This window comes from Lonchura striata, chromosome 8, assembly GCF_050655825.1.
Source record: "Lonchura striata isolate lonStrDom1 chromosome 8, ASM5065582v1, whole genome shotgun sequence".
Classification (NCBI taxonomy): Eukaryota; Metazoa; Chordata; class Aves; order Passeriformes; family Estrildidae; genus Lonchura; species Lonchura striata.
The window spans coordinates 11,983,523-12,004,650 of NC_140710.1; the positions used below are offsets into that span (position 1 = coordinate 11,983,523).

The 21,128-nt window shown below is 38.6% G+C and overlaps 1 protein-coding gene across 1 annotated transcript in view; it reads left to right on the plus strand.

Annotated features, from left to right (window-relative positions):
• AK5 (adenylate kinase 5) overlaps window positions 1–21,128 on the plus strand; it is an 81,408-nt gene that overhangs the window by 53,547 nt on the left and 6,733 nt on the right. Inside the window, exons 9-13 of the mRNA XM_021527722.3 lie at window positions 3,745–3,787; window positions 4,880–4,924; window positions 13,565–13,728; window positions 14,711–14,827; window positions 18,559–18,720. Of these exons, the coding sequence (XP_021383397.3) occupies window positions 3,745–3,787; window positions 4,880–4,924; window positions 13,565–13,728; window positions 14,711–14,827; window positions 18,559–18,720 (531 nt within the window). The remainder of the gene's footprint in view (window positions 1–3,744; window positions 3,788–4,879; window positions 4,925–13,564; window positions 13,729–14,710; window positions 14,828–18,558; window positions 18,721–21,128) is intronic.

Sequence of the window (21,128 nt, forward strand, 5' to 3'; positions counted from 1 at the left end):
AAAATTGAGCATAATTTTAAGCAGCATTCATGCTGTATTTTAAATTCAGTCTCATTCTACTGCCTCTTTTCTCCTTTATCTGTGATTATTTACCATCTCTGGTGAATTTGGAGGAGACACTCTGGTTATATCTGTTAGAAGTTTGAATAAAATGTATCAGGCACTTTCCACCACTCTTTTCTAGAAGCTTTCAAACAACAATGAGGTTATAAGGGAGAACTCTTTTCCATGTTAAAAAAACAAAGCCCCAACTAAAGCATGCAAGGACTGGAGCAGAGGTTATGAATGGGTAACAAGAAAGTTTTCTCATTTCATCAAGTAACTGACATTCACAACAGCTGTCACTAAGACCTAATGAAGAAAATGTCCCTTCATTAGATTGAAAAATTGAATCTATTTTATTGATATGCCTTAAGAGTACTGATTCATTAGCAGCAAAATTGAAACATCTGAAGAATTCTGTATTGTTCCATTATTATTTGCTGAGACTTACTGTCATAGTTTGTTACCACAGAAATAAGGTGGGTTGGAACTAGATGATCTTCCAACCCACATCATTCTGTGATTCTGTGGACTTACCTGACAACCTAGCAATGACAGTAACTGAAAAGTCATTAACCAATGAAGTATCTACTACCAGTCAGATATTTACTAATTACAATATAAGTGACAAGTAAAATGGCAGTCAAAAGCCTGTGTTTTCCAACCCTAAAGACAAGTGTCAAATAAGTGATTCTTTACAGGTAGCAAAGTTCTCTGTTTAGCAATTATTTTAATGTACTGTTGATATTGGTTAAGTAGTTTCACAGACAGCTGTGCTGCACTGATGGATATGTTTCCAGATAATATTTGGAGATATAACTTGACTGTAAAGGCATTTGAAATTACAGACTACCCATCTTTCTTTGGAGCTCATTACAAGATGTAATGTTCCTCACTTTGCTTTCAAGTACATGGAAACAGCTATACTGAGAGTACAGAGACTGCTGCTAAATCACTGTATTGCTGATGGCAGTGTGGTGTCAAATTCCATTTGCTCTCTAACTGGAGGGATTTTGCCTGATGTGATCACTTGCTAAATCCCGCAGTTATTTTCCAAAGCACTCTGGTAAGGAGGCAGAGCAGGGTGTTCAGCCTGACACAGGTCAAGCCATTCACAGTTTACAGACCCACTTGCTAGAAAGACTCAGTCAGAAATTAGTATTGTCAAATGCAAACACTGGGGGACTGCATTAAACAGGGTGCCAGACTGTCACTCTTTGCAAGGGATCTCAAACCAAACAGCACATCTAGCTCCTCACCCAGATCAGCACAAAAACTGGTTGGAGGCAGTTTCTGCAATCATAGGGGAGAACAAGACCAAAACTTGAAAGAAGGAATGTCGCTTTCAATTCTTTAATTTGATTGTAAGCTTGGAATTCTCATCCTGATTTTTAAAGGAATTTTACTCTAAACTTAGTGCCTAAAAGGATTTTGATCTGTAAACTTTCAAAGGCATTATAAGAAGCAGAATCTAAAATTAAGCCTTTTGTATGCAATACATGCTTTACAGGGTCAATTACTTTATTGTATTATTACATCCAAAAATAACGGACATAGGGTTAATATTGTCACTTGAAATGTAGGAAAGAGAATAATCTTTCATTTGAAAATGACAGCTTTCTTTTTCTAAGATGGCAGTTCTTCTGCTTCAGTGTAATGGGCTGAGAATTACCGTGAATCAAACAGAAAATAATTTGTGTAACCTATGTAATGGTACTTCAGCCTAATGAAAAGTACTTCAGTGATGATGTGCATACAAGGAGAAACCTGCCAAGGTAGTGCATGAGCCCTGCAAATTACAGTGGGCAGCAGTTTACCCATTCCAATCACCTTGCAGTTCATGTCACTTCATCTACTCCTGCAGCTCTACACATTTAAAGGTAGCTATTTCTGAGAGCTGTGCTGCCAGAAGCTATGGCTTGAGAGCCATATGCTATTGAGATGACTCACATAACATGTTTCATGCTGATGTTAGGCACTGATGATGTAATACTGTCACATGAGGATGTGTTACTGTCAGCACTATTATTGATATTTTACAGACCAGGCTAAAGCGTTGTTGGTGTGAGCATATTCACACCTCATAACCTAGACTATGTCCAGCATGTATATAATTCTCACTTATCAGAACAGTAACAAATTCCCATTCTGACAGTCTTGCTGGCCAGTATTTGTAATTTCTCATTGATTGTAATATACAGTAAGTGACAAAATAATTTTAAGTGGCTAAATCTCAGGAGAAAAAACATGCTACATCTCCCATTTCCCTGGTGTAGCCCCTCCTTGTAGTTCAACAGCCTTTTTAACAACCTGTAGCATGTGTTACATTCAGAAGGTAAACATATTTGAGATCAAAGACCAATACCATCTTTATGTTATAGCTCACTTTTAGAAGTTTCTCCAATATTGCTTTCTCACTATTAACAGCTGATCATACCATAGTGACTTCAGGAGAAATTCAGGATGTACATTGGTTGTTTATATATCATGTGGGAGCTGTGCATTTGGACATAGAAGAGCCATTCCACACAAAACCAGTATTACAGCAGAGAATGGCCTGGGCTGGGAAGGACCTTAAAGATAATTTTGCTTCAAACCCCTGGCAGGCATGGATATCTTCCACTAGACCAGGTGGCCTTGAACATTCATCCAGTCTGGCCTTGAACACTTCCAGGGATGGGTCATCTATAACATCTCTGGGAAACATGTTTCAGTGCCTCTATCCTCACAATGAAGAATTTCTTCCCAAAATCTAGTCTCAATCTACTGTCTTTCAGATTAAAGCCATTCCCCCTTGTCATTCTATGTCCTTGGAAATAGTCCCTCTCCAGCTCTCTTGCAGGCCCCTTTCAGGTCCTGGGAGGATGCTGTAAGTCTCTGCAGAGACCTCTCCAGGCTGAACAGCCCCAGCTCTCTCAGCCTGTCTTCCTAGGAGAGGTGTTCCAGCGCTGAGCATCTTTGTGGGCTCCTCTGGGCTCGCTCCAGCAGGTGCTGTCCTTGTGCTGGGGCCCCAGAGCCGGGTGGGGCTCCAGGTGGGGTCTCACAGGGCAGGCAGAGAGGTGGGATCTGCTCCCTCAGCCTGCTGCCCACACTGCCTTTGGTGCAGCCTGGGCACAGTTGGCTTTTGGGGCTGCAAATGCCCATTGACGGGTCATGTGGAGCTTCTCATCCACCAAAGACTCCAAGTTCTTTTCCCCAGGACTGCACTGGATCCATCCTCCACCCAGCCCGTTACTGTGCTTGGGATTGCCCTGGCACAGGAGCAGCGCCTTGTACTTGGCTGACCTCTGTTAGGGTCACACGGCCCCAACTCTCAGGCATGTCCAGGTCCCTCTGGATGGCATCCCTTCCCTTGAGCACAGCTTGGTGCCACTGGCAAACGTGCTGACGGTGCACTTGGTCCCACTGTCCATGTCACCAAAAAAGATGTTAAACAACACCAGTCCCTGTTTCCAACACTGAGGAACTCCACTCATTATATGGGATAGTGAATCATCTCAAGATATCCTGGGTTCTCTATGCTTGTGTTCTAGCAACTGCAACAGCACTAACAGCATCTCTGTGACACTGTAAACCATATCTCAATACAGAATCAAACTGAGAGCTTAGAGAGATACATATTAAGATATACAGATAAGCAGATATAAGAAATGCAAACTATGTAGAATATCCATTTCAATTTGTCAATTGCTTGATTAACAGGAGGAGGATCAGTCAAGTTTTTCTGGTTATGAGAGCACAGGAGGTGAGTTTCTTTTTCAGTGCCATTTAATTTTGAAACCTTTGATTTCCCATTATTTAAATAGTTACTTAGAAAGTAAAGTATTGTGAACTTTATGCCTCAAGGGATTTTTATCATGTGAATTCTTTTGAATGAAATTTAAAGTTTGTAAAGACATTTCCATACTCTTTTGGCCCATGGAGCCAAAATTAATAGAAAGATATTTTCAGCATCAAATCTCATAGGTGTTTTCAGAAATTGGCAGTTATGAAAGTCTCCTTGGAAAGCACAAGGTGCTAAGAGTCTAAGAGGAATGAAAGGATAAGGCAAAACTTTTAATGGCTAATAATTTTTTTGTAATAAGAGATTTACACAGCACAAAATAAACTCCAAAATTGTATGAGGTGTCTTGTATGTGATTAACAAAATCAGATATGTGTCTTGTAAATTATTAACTCAAAGATGTAATAAAATTTCAGCAGGCTCACATGGTGCAAGATCACTTCTGTACTGGTATAATCAGTGCAATGACTGGCTCTCAGTCCAGAAGGAATTGCTTTTTCTAAAGATACACTTTCAGTTAAAGACAAAACTGTAATACATATGGTAGTTTTGGTGAGTGTATTGCCTGGATTTCAGCTAAGATGGTTATTATTTTCCTGAATTTGAGTCTCAGAGAAATTTAGAACTACGTTTTAGAGAGTATAAAATATAAATGGGAGGTGGACAAGATTCTATAGCAATTATAAGGTAATAATATGCACAGTAGAAACTGCAGTGGCTAAGGAGGAATTACATCACGTTATTACATCAAAATGAATCTGCTTCTCTCTTTTTTCCTTTCTTTTTTGAAAGAACTGATGTGTATTGCAAGGTCTATTTTCAGGTAAAATGTCTTTATTATATCTGCAATGACAACTACGAAATGGAGAGATTAATAGGTTTACGGATAATATCTGCTTTTGGAATGGAGAAAGTAAATCTATTTCTTATAGCAGAAAGTAAATCTAGTAAAATCAGATCCCCTCACATGAGTGTTACACAATTTAGTGTGATAAGTAGCTGGCATTAAAATTAGTAGCTCTTGCCACTAAAGAATTTTTATTTTCATTTTAGACTTTTCAGAAGATCTAAGGAAATCAAACATCATTTTTGTTTTTGGTAAGTAAGATTCCTATTTTAACTGCTACATTTGAATATTCCCATGTTATTTCGCTGTGATTATGTTATTATTTATCAAAATAGATTGGCTGAGAATATTTAATCTATGATGTTGGTTTAGTCTTGTGAAAAAGAGTTAGGTTTTAATAACATGTAATTAACTTGGGTCTAACCATACTATCAATAGTTGTGTAAAGCTCAGAGCAGGCACTCGTTTGATTGTGAACATGTTCAGAATAACCTTATTTCTTTTACAGTTACAGTTGAGTTGTGTGACCTCCCACACCAAAGCTGCTTCACCAGCACTAATTAAAATTTTACTAAATTGGACTGTAACTCAGAAGTTTAAGATTTGGCTAAAAAATATCAGGTGTCTTCGCTTCCTTATTTGTGAGGCAACTTCTGTTAAATACAGGTTTCAATTCTGCATGTGCTCAGCATTGTGTTAAAAGCCAGCAGGCTGCTCACCATGCATGATCCTCAGCACTGAAGCTCTGCAGGTTCAGGGTTCAGGCTTTATATTGCTTTTGGAAATCCACAGAGTAAAAGCTCCATGTTAATGCCCTATATCACATGAGTGATATAATATATAGTGAGTGATATAATATATAGTGAGTAATATAATTAGCATAAACTTGGAGCAGCCTTTTAAAATCAATTATAACAAGAAGATTTATCTTAAAGCTTGGTATTAATTACTTAGAAAGAATAATTGCTTTTGTATTGAGCAGTTTTTAGAACTGCTTTACAATCCAGAGAAGGAACATTTCCAAGGACCTAAGGCTAGATACCAGAACATGGGGGATTTTACATAAAACTAAATTAATTTGTGCATTGTTTTTCCTGGGGGAGAAAGAAAAAAAAAAAAAAAGAACTTCCAAAATTAATAATATGTGAGTGGAAGTTTCAACTTGCCCAGAATCTCTAGGATCTCCATGCTTACAGATGTTCAAACCCCACCCTGACAGAGTTGAGATCAACCTGCTGTAGCTGATCCCAGTGTAATACAGTTGTTTGACTAAATGATTCCAAGAAGTTCCTTGCAACCTAAAAGATTCCATTAAAAGAGTGTTCTCATGTTTCAATTTTATCTCATGCTCTCTTATGCCAAATACAAGTTGACACAAGTTATTGCAACTCAATTTTTATGTGTTTGAAAAAGTAAAATAAGGTTACTGAAGAGTTCACTGGAGACTTTTCTTATGGGAAGGGTGCATGAAACCTAATTTTTAGTCTTTAAGCAAACTGTAATCTATACTTACTGAAGTACAGCTTCCTGCTGTTCACTACAGTGAAATATTTTAATTCTCTGTCTTGCATATCTTATTTAAAAAATCATTTGGGTTTGTACAAACAGATTTGTAAGAAAAAAGAGAACACACTCAAGGAATTTTGCCACATAAATTGTCCATGGGAAACCATATTTTTCATTTGCCTCTGGGAATATTTTTATTTTACAAGGAGTGATTTGAAATTTTCACTTATATTTTTTATAGGACATCTAGTAGACATCTTGCAGCTTAAAATTGAAATCACACCTTTTTCCTAGTTATTCCTGCTCTGCTTTTCTAGTGAATTCTTTTTGGGAGCAGAGATAAATTATGCCTTAACCAAACACTTTGTTCAACTTTTCTTTGTTAAAAAGGTTATTATGAAAAGTTTTATTGAGTCCCAAACATGGGTTGATTTTCAAAAAATTATCTAGAATGATGTATGCTTTTCCCCAAAATACCTCCATCCACCCCCCATCCTTGCACCCCTTTAAAAGTTTCTTAAAGTCTTATGAGAAGAGTGAGAGATTTTCTGTGAGTTTGTGGGGTTTTTTGAACAAAATGAGATCCCCATGGTTCCTTATTTGTCTGCAAAATGTTGACTTTATTCCCCTTAGGTAGTGAAAGTGAATGGTATTCCCAGAGACAGATTTCTTGCAGCAGGTAGTTTGGAGTGGTCACAAGCTCTTTTGCCCTGTGTCCTTTTCAGGCAGGTAAATCTGCAGGGATCACCTGTTGATCCACAAGCACTCCAGCTTCAGCTTTGTACACAGTGCCCACGTGCACACACTTGTGCAGGCAGGAAATGGCAGTCAAGAGCTGAAATCTGAGCGTTGTGAATGGTACAAGAGTGAAAGAAAAAGATGAAGACATTTCACAGGAGCAGAACAAAACTGTTGGGGATGGGGAGAAGAGAAAAAAGCCCCAAATGTCAGTGGTTAAAGTGCTCTGCTGCAGTGAGCAGTGCTGGAGATGTTCAGCCCATGATACCTTGTCTAGAGAGGGAGCAGAGAAGTTGGGTTAGAGCAGGCTGCTGTAGGATAGCAGAATGGGAAATACTGCCTTGGGCTCAGGTGTCATTGAGGATGTTGACTCATTTCATAGGTGTGTATTATTTAATGAGAAAATAATAAGATGCTAATAAAGGTGTTTTAAAGCTAGAATTTTAAAGATGTATATTTGAAGAAGTTTACAAATGAATCAAAATGAATGCACCATCTGCCATACCTGACAAACAGAGATACTGTTTATGACAAAGGGAAAGAAACAGGCAGTTCCCTCTCCCACTAATTGCCCTTGAAAATTTTCCAAAAAGGGAAAGAAAAAGAAATAATCTAATTAGCAAAAGTTTACCTTAGAGCTAATGTAGGCATTAATTGGAATAACAGTCAAGTTGGATTAATTAAGCAACAATGTCAGTGTTCTATCCATATTGTGAAGCACAGAAAGAATACCAGCAAGTAAAAAATATAGGAGATAACGGCAGGATAATAAAAGAGGAAAAACAAAGATAAATTTGGCCAGCAAAATAAAATTCAAGAAAAAATATAAAGAGGCACAAAGATAAAATTGGGTGATGCTCTAATAAATATTCCATACTTAAGTAATTATTGCCAGTCATTAAAAGACAAACAAAAAAAAATATGTCATCAATTTTAGCCACAATGAATGATCTTCTAATTTTTAACTACTGCAATATTCCATATTGCATCCACAGACCTGTCATACATAACACAGTTTCTGGGAGAATTTTCCTCCCTGGCCTCTGCAGAAGCTTCAGAAAACATTTGGCTTCAGCTGAGGCTGAAAGTAAAACTGAAGGTTTCAGAATTTTTTCTGCACTTTAGATCAGAAGCAAACTCCCTGCTGACTTGTAAATGAGGTGTTTAAAGCTTAGCTAATGTAACCACTTTCCTCTACAGAATCCTTGTTATATTCTTGCTGATGATATAAAGCTGGTAATTACTTAAGCTCAGTGTAAGAAAGACCAGCTTTTTAGCTGACACTGAAGATATTCTCACCATTTACACCTAGAAATAGACATTATAAGCTGCAGACAGGAGCTTCTTGCACACACACCAAAATTCCATAGTGTATATATATCACAAAACTCAAACTCTTTATTTGTCCCAAGTATGCCAGACCTTGAATGACATAGCCTAATTCAATTTATCATTAATTTAGGCTTGCTTTGAGTATAAAGTTTAATCAGGTGAGCTTCCTTCCAATGTAAATTATGCTACAATACCTGTATTGCAGCTCCTTCTGCAATCAGAAAAGCACAAAATGAGCAGTACTGATAATTAAACACCCAGTCAGTCCAAGCTAACTGTGAATGCTGTGCAAGGCTGATTTCCCTGACATCCCATGAAATAAACAAAATAAACGTTACATTTTTTTTAAGGATGAAAACTCAGTGATGTCCCAGGATATTGCATCACTCTGGCAATATGCACAACACGTTTTTTTCTAATGAAAATAATTTCTCAGAAAAAAATACAAAGAAAGTGGTCTTTTTTTGTTGTTGTTGTTGTTAAATAATAGTACAATTCCTGTATGGTTTCACTTAGACTAAAATAAATTGTGAACAGCAGATGAGGTGCTATTGAGAAGCCTTCAAAAGGCTTATTTTTACTTGTCTATATAATCCTAGTAGCAATGGTAAAATTGATCTACTCATCCAAAATTTTTGCTTGAATTTAGGGATAGACTGACTGGGGTTATTTTGGTTTCAATTCAGACTTCTGAGGTTCCCTTATGTAGCTGGGTTTCCCCTGCAGGCACTTCTCCCTGATACAGGGATGATGCTCATTATGATAACAAGGTCTTGAAATTGAAACATTTTAAAATAAATAGCGGGACTGTTTTGTAAATCCTACTGATGGCATTTTATATAAATGCTCATGATATTTTGGTATATGATAAACTTGTAAGATTTAAAATAGAGGCATCTCAGTCTGTCTGCATGACACTTTTGCTCTACCAGTATTTCTGACAGCAAAGCTGGCCCATGCACTGCTCATATTGCTTGTTCCTGCCCTGCTCACTCGCAGCAGCAGTCCCAGCTCCCTCTGTATCATTAATTCATCAGCTGGTGATGTTGTGCTCTAGGTCAGAGCTGTACACTTGAGTCACATGCCCAGGCTCCTTGGCCTTCCCACTCTGGGCACATTTGGGCAGGAGGAGGAGAGCTGAGATCCAGGGCTGACTGCAGCTGAACACCCAGAAGTGCTGCTTGGGCAATGGGTCATTATCCCACTCACTGAGACGTTCTTTTTCTGTCCTTGAAGGACTCTCTGTGAAGCATTTCTGCAGTCAATAATTAAATGGGGAAAAGTTACCACCTAAGTCAGCAGTGCTGCCAGAAAGTTATTTACCAGATCCTCTCTCACAGGCTGATGAATCAACATAACAGAAGGGAATAGTGCTCTAAGAGATTGCATAGACCTTTTAATCTGGCTTTGTCTGCAGAAAAGCAATATAGAGAACTGCATTTAATTTCTGTGTTAGTACTCTAGTTCCACGTTCTTGCTTACAATTTGTATCAAAAAAGCACAAGGGGACTCTCAGAGTTCTGTTTCCAATAATAACTTCACTGATTAATACAATGTTCTTAATTTCTTTACCTGCAATTTTTGGATTTTATTAAGTTATCAAATGAGCTTTAAAGCAAGGTCCACTGCACTGAGTAATACTAGGAAAATACAAAAGCATGCTAACATTGAAGAACTGCTGGTAGTTCTATATTGTCCTACAGGTCATATCATACACATAATTCCTCCAGATGTCTTCTAGGCTTTAGCTTTTTTCTTCATGTCATATATAGAAATCAGAAGACAACATGATTAATCTGAATAACAAGTTATCATGAACCTACACTTTTTTTTTTCCAAGTATACGTAGGCAGATCACAAGATGACAGCATACAGAAAAAATAAGTCTTCACAAATAATCTTACGCCTTCACAACAAAAATGGGGATATATTTTTCTACTAACAATTGATCCATTGGGAAAACTTGATTACTTTTTTCAATGGCCCAAGTATTTTCCATATGAAAAACAGTGTAACAAGTTGCAGTGAAGTCTTAACTGAAAAAAAATCCTTTTTCCAGCCTTTGTCATGTTTCATATGCAGCTGTTATTCCAGATAAACTTTCTTCACATTTTTTTCTTTAGAAAAATGAATAGATTAAAAAAAATTAAAAGAATGGGTACAATTTTTGTAACACTAGAAATTCACCATGAGCTTCATGGCTGCAGTATTGATTTGCTGCTAAAGCTGCTTATGTAGCAGTCTTTTAAGTGTATACTCTGAGCACGAAGGCAACACCTAATTAGTAAGAAAATGCATTTTCACATCTTTTCCCACCTGAATAGCTCTACTTCAGAGGGAGACCAGATAATACTTTCATTTCAGACATGTAAATTAACACTGGTGTAAAGGCCAAGATGTGCTCAGCCCTCAATGCTGAGCTTCCTGGGGAATTCAGTCTCTAGTCAGATCTTGCCAAGCAAGAACTGTGGTCTCATTCATGGATAAGAAAGCACAAGACTTGATAAAGTGGGTTGTATGCATTTGTCAAGCAGTGGGATGCTCTGCTACTCATCAGATGAATCTAAATTAATTCCAGTAGCCATAAAAACTACCATTTTTAGGACATAATCAAATATGGTTTTATGCTTTAAAGAGCTCAGCATGTTAATCTCTGCTTTGTTTTAACTCTTCTATTAAAATATGGTCTTTTTAATTAATGTTTTGGAGGAAGACTCATTCATGGTGTTCGCCCTGAAAATTGTACCATTCTGACAGTGTTCTCTTCTAAAATACTAACACACAAAGGTATTAGAAGCATATCAAATTTTCTGTGTATTTACCTGATAAAAACCAAAAATGTCCTTGTACTGTTATTTCTAAAAAGAGATCTATTTAATTTTGTATATGAGGAGAAATTATGAAATTTCTCATTGGGCTTTGCATTCAGAAGAGAAACAGCTATGTAAGAAAAAGAATACAATAATCTTTATAGATGGGGGGATCTAATATGTATATATACACCAAATAAATAGGATTAAATTACTGCACTGTTAGTATATTCAAGGCCAGGAGACAAAATATGTAAACAAATCTACTGATCTAAAAAAGCCCCAAACAGGCCAGAAATACTATTAATTGCCACTCTGATATTTAAGGGGTTCATTACCAGTAATTTGCCTGTAATTTTGTTACATGTTTCTTTATAGCCACTCCTATTTTTTCCTTGTTTTCTTTCAACTAGTGTTTTTACAAACAATTATGTTCTTCATAATATGGCAATAGAAAAACAACATGCAACGCACATTGGCCAGAAGATAAGCCTGCAACAAATATAGTTCTAGAAAAATTGTAGCACAGGTGTGATTCTCACACCACAGGCTGGTTATTCTCCTTTTGAAGCTAAAATAAAAATCTGCACCTCACAGAACACAAACCCCATCCTTTGATGCTACTCCTTTATGACCCAATTTTTAGTCTGAGCTATGGTACTGTAATTTCTCTGAAAATTATATGCTCAGAGCAATTATTTCTTACATTGAATACAAAAGTTAGAAGGAAGTTCAAGTGAGGTAAGAGACGGTGCTAAATTTGCTCTATTGTGAACATGTTATTCCTATATTTGTTTGTGGAAAGATAAGGAAACAGGAAAGGCACATATTTTCTAGCACCTTAAATGCACGTAGCAGAGCTGTGTAGCCCTACCTGCATGTCCCAGCAGTTGATAAATAACACAGGTCACCTGCTGAAAAACCTCTACTGAAAAGAGCTGGAGCATTGTCTCCCTGCAAGGCTGTAATTACCTCCTGCTGCAGTAGATCTTCTGAACAGATCCATCAAGGGCTGCAAAATTGCTGCTACCCACAGCGAGGTTTTCCCCACAAACTCCCAGCAGGAATTGTCTTTCCCGCCCGCACGCCCTGGCACCGCCACGGCGCCTCGGGGCCTCGCCTCCGCCGTGCCAGCAGGGACGCCTGGCAGTGGCTTCCTGCAGGTGCCATGGGCTGTCCTGCTCTCCAGCCAGGCTGGAGAACGAAATAAAATGAAATAAAAAAAATTTACTTAAGATCGAGCCCTATCCAGCCAGCCACAAGGAAAACGGGCAGCGCCGAGCCCGGGTTTGGCGCTGGGTGAGTGACAGACAGGACGCCCCTCAGCACAGGTTCCCGAACACCCACAGCACCCTCCTGGACCCTGCAGTTCTTACAGGAAATCTTCCGCCCGAGGTGAGGATTTCAGCCACCCACCTTTTCTTTCTATTCAGAGTCCCACATACTCATAAAGTTCTTCTCTCTGAGTCGAGATTGACCAATCCATGTCCAGGTGTGGACGATCTTGCGGATGGGGTTACGGGAACTGTGGCATTCAGATGTATCAGTCCGGAGGTTTCCAGCGATCCCAGTCTTGATGATCAGCTCCCAGGTGTTCCAGTACGGGCTCCTGGGACAGCCCATCTCCAGCAGGCCCCATGTATTGGATTGTAGATGAGACATTGTCCTCGAGAACCGGCTTAGGTGAAAACCGAATATGGGGGGGGTGGCAGGCTGCAGCACTGGCGTGTGTTTTTATACTAACTAAACATTACATATGTTAAATCATACCTTCCTAATTGAATATAACAATATTTCAGTGGTAAAAATTATAATCATACATGTCAGTGCCATGGCTTTCCATGCCATGGCTTTCCATGCCATGGCTTTGGAGCAGGGAGAAGCAGGCGCCTGCACGGAGGAGCTGGGCCAGGCAGGGTCTGCAGAGGGCACAGGCAGAGCTCCGGGGCTCTGAGCTGGCTGGCCAAAGGGAGCAGGAGGCTGGAGGAGCCATTCCTGCCAGGACAACACCCACAGTGTCGCTAATTCCCCTGGGTTAGCGTCCTTCCCCTCCTGCCGCTCTCTCCCACAGCTCCTGTGGGCAGATGAAGGTGGGAGCTCATTAATTATTATTTCCCTCACAATGGTGGAGTGAACATTATTTTGCTATGATTTGTTGCAGCTGTCAAACTCAACAAGCACTCAGTGAAATACCCTTTTCCACTGGCTGTTTCATGTTTTTCCTTAACATGCTAATGATGTTTACAGAACAGGTTCTCTGTAAGAGATTTCACACTGTTGTGACTCCTTCAGCTTCAATGCATTTTTGAGTCAGCACTGTAGTTGTATTGGAAGGGAAGTATATGACTTGTTCTACTGTAGATGGTGTCTCTACAAAAAAACAAAAAATTAAAATTGCAAAACAGTCAGTGTCATCAATTTCCTCCAATTTTCTTGACATCTGTAGTTTGAGAATTGGAAGATCTTTGTTCTTTTCTAATTCTGGTTATTTTTTCCCTCACATAGGTGGGCCTGGCTCTGGCAAAGGTAGCCAGTGTGAACAGTTAGCCAGGAGATATGGATTTACTCACCTGTCCACTAGTGACCTTCTCCAAAATGAATTATCGTCATTATCAGAGAGAAGTAAATTGATCAAAGACATCATGGAATGTGGTGAACCTGTGCCTGGCGTGAGTGATGGTTTCATTTGGGGTTCTAATGGTTAAACAAAGGCAGTGGTAGGTCATTGTTTAAAACAGTGGAAATAGATACTGGAGCTGATGGTTCCCATTTCAGTAAAATCAGTCTGTAACCTCAGGGAGACATTTCCTCTTTGCCAAATCTGTGGCACTTGTTTCCCTTTTCAGTGCCAGTATTTCTTTATGTTTCATATAGGCAATAAATCAGACACGAAATTCAGTGAGACAGATGCATTGCAAAACATAAGTGTAAGTACAGGAAACAGAAACTTTATGTCCTTTTTATAGCATTACATTCCAGATTCAGAGCTGATCCTCCTGGCAGCTATTTTAAATTACAGTACCTGCAGCAGTTCCCTGCAGAGCTGGCTGACATCCCAGAGCAGCTGGACTGCAGCTTAATGGAGATTGTGAAGGCAGAGGGTGCTGTTCTCAGCTGGACCTGACTTTTACACAGCAGGTCCACAGTCCCAGCTCTTGGTGGGTTTTCAGCAGCTGCAGCTAGGTCAGAGGATGTGTTTGTTAATGAAAGATACTGGGAAATGTTGCTCAGGGGAAACTAAAAGCTGTGCTCAGGCTTGATTTTGATTGCTTTGCTCTTCAGTGTGTTTGGTCAGATGGGGTCACTTTCCATGTAATATCATTATACCAGTGACATTGCAAAATGCAATCAGATTGGAAAATGCTGCAGCAGTACTCTAGAGTTTCACAGGTATTAACATTCATTTTGAAACTATGAAATATTCTGAGCTATCTGGATGGCACTTTGGGAAATTCTGGATGGATTGCAACTTTAGATTTGTGAGGCATAGCTGGTCCTGAGAGAATAAAAAGCAGGGTGCCCTGCTACCTGCAGGACAAGAAAAACACCTGCATTCACAGGACCCACTTACAGCCAAAAAGGGCCAGTTTCAAGGGTGTAGGACTAAATTCAGTGCAACAAACCAACTAATTCCCTCTCTTTCCTATACAGGGTATTGTTCTGGAGCTACTGAAGGAAGCCATGGTTTCCAAGCTAGGGGACACAAAAGGATTCCTGATCGATGGGTATCCTCAAGAGCTGAAAGATGCAGAAGAGTTTGAGAGCAAGGTGACCATACAATTGTAATGCTGTTGTAACTCCTGTAATTCTGGTGCTGCTTCAGTTCCTCTCTTCAGCTGATTGCAGCAGGGACACGTAAAAAGCCAATCCAGCAGAGCTGTCCTGCTGATCAGTGAAAGTTTGGCACCTCAACAGTATAGCAAATCTAGCTGTTGCCCTTACCTATAAAGAATCTAGAATACAAGGAGAAGTAGAGGCTGATTTTATCTAAATTTAATGTAAACCAGAAACAATTCACATTAAGGAGAAAACATAATTTTAAAACTCGTTTTCTGGTTCCAGTGGATAGTGCTGTACTTCTCACGAAAATCTGATCAAGCACTATCTGATGCAGGATCATAAATGTAACTTCACAGTTAATATTTATTACCAGTAAGCCAGCTCTGCTAAATCTTGCTGCCACTTGAAACAGCCACAGATTTAATTTTTGTGGTGAGTAACAGGTGGCACAGCCATAAAAAGAGCGTTCTGCAAGTGCCTGAGTGGCAGTTCCGAGAGCTCTCGACTTCCTCAGAATGTGCGAAGACCTCGTGAGGAGTCTCAGCCGTACATTTCTCAGTCTGCAGGAAATAACTCTGTCTAAGCTTATGAATGAATCTGCCAGAAAAGAAGTGGTGAATTAGGGATAATAGTTAGTATACGTTACATCATATTACACTCCAAAAATGTCCTAAACAAGTTTAAAACGTAATAAAACTTTAATGAATCCCCTGTTTTCTTGCTGAGCCTTAAGCTGCTTTATTTGTTTAGTTGATTACCATAAAAACCTAGCAAGATTTAGGCATCAGAAGCCAGACAAAATAATGAGCAATGGGATTTGCCATAGAAGTCATTCACAGAAATATTGACTTATTAGTCCCTTTAATAAAATGCTGCAGACTACAGAAAAGATGCTGGAGATTTCTCTCATTTTGTGTCTAAGGAGGAACTATTCCAGCAGTGCTGTTTCTCTGGTAGGCATACATGCTGGTGTCCTGTGGACACTCCTCTGTATTATGAAGTGGGATTTAGAGATTGGAGTGTCCTGCACTGAGGTATTCCAGGCAAATAAGTCTTAATGCATCCCATGCTCAAGCAGAGCTCCTTAAGTTCCCTGAAAGCAGCAAAAGATCCCTTAGTCCTGGACTGCATTTGGAGTAAAAGACAAGGACTTTTAAGTGACTGTTTTGAACGTGCTAAGTCACCCCTGTTGTGCCCTGTATCCACTTTCCACAGGCTGGCTGTGAGCTGCTCAGTAAGACTGTGAAGTTTTTTTCAATAGTCCTTTTTGAGATAATGCTTTGCAGTTCTTTCCAAAGGGTGATGAGAAGTTCTTAAATTATAACTGAATGAAAAGAGGTGCACACAGGCCTTACAAATTAATGGCAGCAAAGTACAGATTAATAATGCTACATATCTACATGATATGTGAATAGCTTTATAATTGTTAACAAAGACAATTTATAGACAATTGTCTATTTAGAAGACATCAAGAATAATGCTTATGTTTCAGAGCTTGACTCATAAACAGAACGAGCTATGTAGAAACAGCTGATTCTCCAGCCAGTTTTACCCAATTCCCTTCTATGATGCAGTTGTATTTTTACCCAGCCATAATTCTATAGAAGCACAAAACTCTGTTCCCTCCTCAGTCTTTCTACAAGGTAAAAAAGCATTTTAAAATTATATACTCCACAGCACCAGCTGGAAAGTACCCAGTGAGACAGAGTAAAGGCCTAAAACATTAGACTTGTTTGGTATGTATTATTTAAGCTAAATTGTGTTAGAAAAATCATAACTTTTAAAAAGTAGTAAAAACTGCTGTAATACCTGATAAGGGCATTAGTTTAACTTTTTGTGGGTTTTAATTTGGAAGAAAGGTATTTCTGTAATGGTTTGAATTCTAGATAGCAATACTGAAACTTCTAAGAAAACTATATACATTTTTCAAAAGCAAATCAGACAGTGTATCAAGCAAGATACTATTATCTGATCCTATCAGTTAGTAGACTCCTTCATATCCTCATTGTAAGATGATGATATGAGTATAACTGATAAAATGAATTATTTCCCATTTATTCTATTATAAGTTGGAACAGACTATGGAATTCCTCATGTAAATCTGGGAGGAAGTTACTTCTCACCATCCTAATCCAGTTATACATAAAGGGCATTAGTTTAAATCATTGATTAAGCCCACATAATTTTTTTAATTCTCTATGTCTCTTGCACTATTAAAAGTGCCTTGTTTTTTTTTTTTTTAATCCCTAAACCCAGTGCTGCTACAGCTAATAGCATAAATGTTTTCTGTTTGGAAAAAATGGGCAGGTAAAAGCCTGTCATTGAAGTGTCTGACATTAGCCCTTGGCTTCAGCTTCTCTTAGAAAGTCATTAAGGGTTGTAGAAAGGTCAACACTATCCAGACATCCTCAGTCAAATGCAGAAGGGCTGTCAACAAAGATAACAATGACAATTTCCATATATTGGTCATTTAGATTTTCTTTACTGTAGCCATGGTAAAAATATGATTTTGTAATTGTCACTAGTGTGTGAAGAGCAGTCATCTTTTTCCAAGACTTCTCACTTTTTCCTAAAAAGTGTTTTCCAGATCCCTGTTGGAAAGGGAAGGAATGAGAAAAATGAGCATGTCACTGAGGGATTAAATACATTACTGCATGGAAAAATTAACTTTTTTCCCCTACTGATCCTGTAACACCTTTATGTTGCTTGAGACAGTGGAATTTTTATTGCTTTGGACTCAGCCCAGCAGGTTTTGCTCATACAAAATCTTGTGTCAGAGAGTACCATGCCTGAGCAGGGTGCATGACAGTGCATTCCAAGATTTATGCTCAATGACATACATATTTTTCAGTGTTTCAGGGAAAGAATGATGCGGATTTGTGTTTAGAACTTGTGTCTCTCCCCTGAAATATCATAAAGAACATTTTGCTCTTTCTTGCAATTTCTTTTCTTCCCTTAAAAGTACTGCAATATTTATGATCTTTGCTAGGCCTAAGAATAAAAATAAATAAATCTGTATTTATTTTTATTAGCTAAAAGGACAGACTCTCCCCCATGACTAGTTTGGCACTAGCCAAACAGCATTAAATGACCAGCTTCCCACAGAATTTGGAAATTACTTGCCAGTTTGAAAATGCAGAGAAATGTATCACATCCTTCCTTTGCAGCATGGGGTGGAATGGTGTGGGGACACTGCAAACAAAGACATAAAATACTGTGTGACATAAAGTAATTCACAGGATGTATTCCTGTGCATATTTGATGGTGTCCCTGAGCCTGTCTGTTGTTACTAATTTCCATCTCAAGTGGGTACACTTTTATGTGAGCATTTCCTGCTACTGCATCTTGAAATACTAAGCTAAGTTTACCACTCCCTTTTCACACATTGAACAAAGAAAAGGCTACAAATATAACTGAGTCAAGTATTGCATAAGTCCTGTACTGTTTGCATCAAGCAAATAATGAACTGACACTCTTCAGTCCAAGTAGCCAGCATTTAATCAAATCCCACCTCGTTGTTTCTCTGCGTAGAGCCCAGGCAAGCACAGCCGTGCTCCTCAGTGCTGGCACCCCTTAGTGCTGCCACAATGAGAGGTGTTTTCATTTCCCCATAGGCAAATACTATTTGCTAATAAATTCCTTGGTGACTGTTCTGGTGTTATCCAAACAAACAAACTGGGCCAGTGCTTTGGATGTTTGTTGTTTTCCTTTGTCTCTAGATTGGAGAACCAAAGCTCGTGCTCTGTCTGGACTGCTCTGCAGAAACCATAAGCACTCAGAACTCTGAGAGCACTGAAACCTCTGAGGACAGAATTGAAAGCCACCATCAAGCATCAAACCCTCTGATTGCATACTATGAAAGCAAGACACAGTTATGCAAGGTAAATACTTGATCTTTTAAATTAAATTATTGCTTTTTACTTCAATTATATGAGCAGTATTTTGAAAACACTGATATGCCACCATTTATTAACTGTTCCCACACTTTCTAGTTCTCATTTTACAATTCCCTGGTTAGTTTGTAACTTCTGCAAACTTTTGAGTTCCACAGTACAGTTTGAAAGAAAAACCCCACAGATTTATCCTTAGTCAGAGAACATGTCCTGAATCAATAACTCATCTGTATAAAATCTCTTATTAAAAATAAATTCTAGAAAGCTTTTCTTAAAGTATTAGGATTTATTACTATATAAGGGCTTTCAAAATTAGGATGAAAGATGCTGTTAATCCAAAGCCCTTTAGTAAAATTTTCAAAACTGACAGTGTATATCCTGAAAGAAAACAGACCTTCAAACAAGAGAGATATTTTTGCTGGAATAAATAACATATTAATTTCAGTGAATTACCTCAATTTACACCTGCTCAGGATGTGATGCTTTAAACATTCTTTTTATTCTATAATCAATATTTCAAGAGAAGCAAGAAAAATCCCATCAGTACACTTAACTGGCACATATGTAGACTCATTTACAAAGGATTTTGTGGTTTCTTTGTTTCTCGGATCTGTCATGGCAAACTATCCCTTAAAGGTCTACTCCTATGTCTCTGTCTTGTCTTAAAGAGAAATAATCCAATAATAGTTTCTGGAAATATTATAGGATCTATTTTTTTCTAGAGGCTGTAGCAAACATACAAATCACTTGCCCCAAACTTTCCTTTACGAAGTTCCCAAAAGAGGAATGTGCAGCTAATTTATGCATCAATATCCTGACTTGAGGACAGGGTAAATGACACAATGCTGAGAAAAAATATACTCAAAGGAAGACTTCTGATCTGTGGCCTTTCCTTACCCCAACAATAAGTGTACATAAGACAAAGTCTAAGTGTCAGAAAAAAGTTCCTGCTTACTTTTCATCTTTAGGCTTACAAATGTTTATGTGGTTTATTTGTTTTTTCTTTGAGAAGCTATCTTGCCAAAATTGCAAGGATGTGCCTAACTAAGAATTCAGTACTATACACAATACACCAACACAGCACAATGCCAAGGAAAACAGAGCTCTGTCTCAGTGTCTTATTCCAGGGAGCTGTGCCTACCACAGTGTTTCCCTTTTTGAAGCATCAGGGAGTGACAGCCCCAAAGAGAGTGAAACTGCAGTTAACACTTTCACACAAATTTTGCAGTCATTGTCTGCCTCATTTCACTTGACATGGACTTTCTTTGCCCTTCCTTAGTGTTTCTACTGCAAGTTCCTGCTGCATCCCCTACCTTATGGCAAAACATGCAGTCCCTTCTTGAAAATTTGTAGCTCATTAGCTCCTAAGGAGCCTGCCAAATGTTGGGTCAGAGCTGGATATGTGATTTGTACTTGTACCATCAGTTTTGGGAAAGCTGACATTGTATGTTTGCATGTTAGAAAATACCTGTGCTTTGCTTGAACAGTGTCTAAGCATTCTCTGAACTTGCTTCTGGTGACTATAGTGTTTCCCAGGTGGAACCATTGGGTATTAGAGCTCTGTAAAATCACCTGTATAAACATTATTGTGGAAAATGTCTTTTAAAACTATTTTAGTGGTGAATATGTTTAAGCTACATGTGTTGAAGAAAGCAGAGAGTCAAGGGGAAGTTTGCAATTCCCAGAGCATGGGGTTAGTTTACACAATGCAGCCAAGCATTGACATTAGCAGCCACTGGGTGTTCTCTGAATGATGAAAGGAAATTCAGCTGGAAAGCAGAAAAACCGACAATAATAACTTCTGATCAAATATAACTTCTGACTGCATTTTTTTGCAGGCTAGGCTAAAATAGTTTTTGGTTTTTTTTTTTATTTCTAATATCATACACAGAGAAGACTGAGACTTTACCTGGAGGCAGTCTAACATATTTAATATTTTTCTTGCCCATTTTAATTAAAGCGTCATATATTTTCAGTGTTGGGGATTTGTTCATTCCTGAGTGGGTTTATCACTCTCCAACACTGACCAATGCTGGCTGAAGAGGTTAATGCTGCCATGGAGATGCTGCTGCCTCTACAACTCTGTTTCCTGAAAGAACTGTGTCTGTTCCCTATCCATTTTAAACAAAGCCACTAGTTAATTTACCAGTGCTCATTTGAAGACTCTTTAAAATAAATTCTCATCTCTATTAATGGATTTATTTTTAAATCACCCAAGGACCTCCATGTAACTACAGATCAGAGGGTAGTGTACTCTTTTTCTTAGGCACAGCTGGTGGGATCCAGTAGCTTCAGGGAAGCAATGCCTTCCTGAAGGTTCTGTTTGAAGACCCAGATCAGTCTGTGATCCCAGGATAAGCAATGGCCAAAGCATCTGAAGAGAAGCTGTTTAAGAG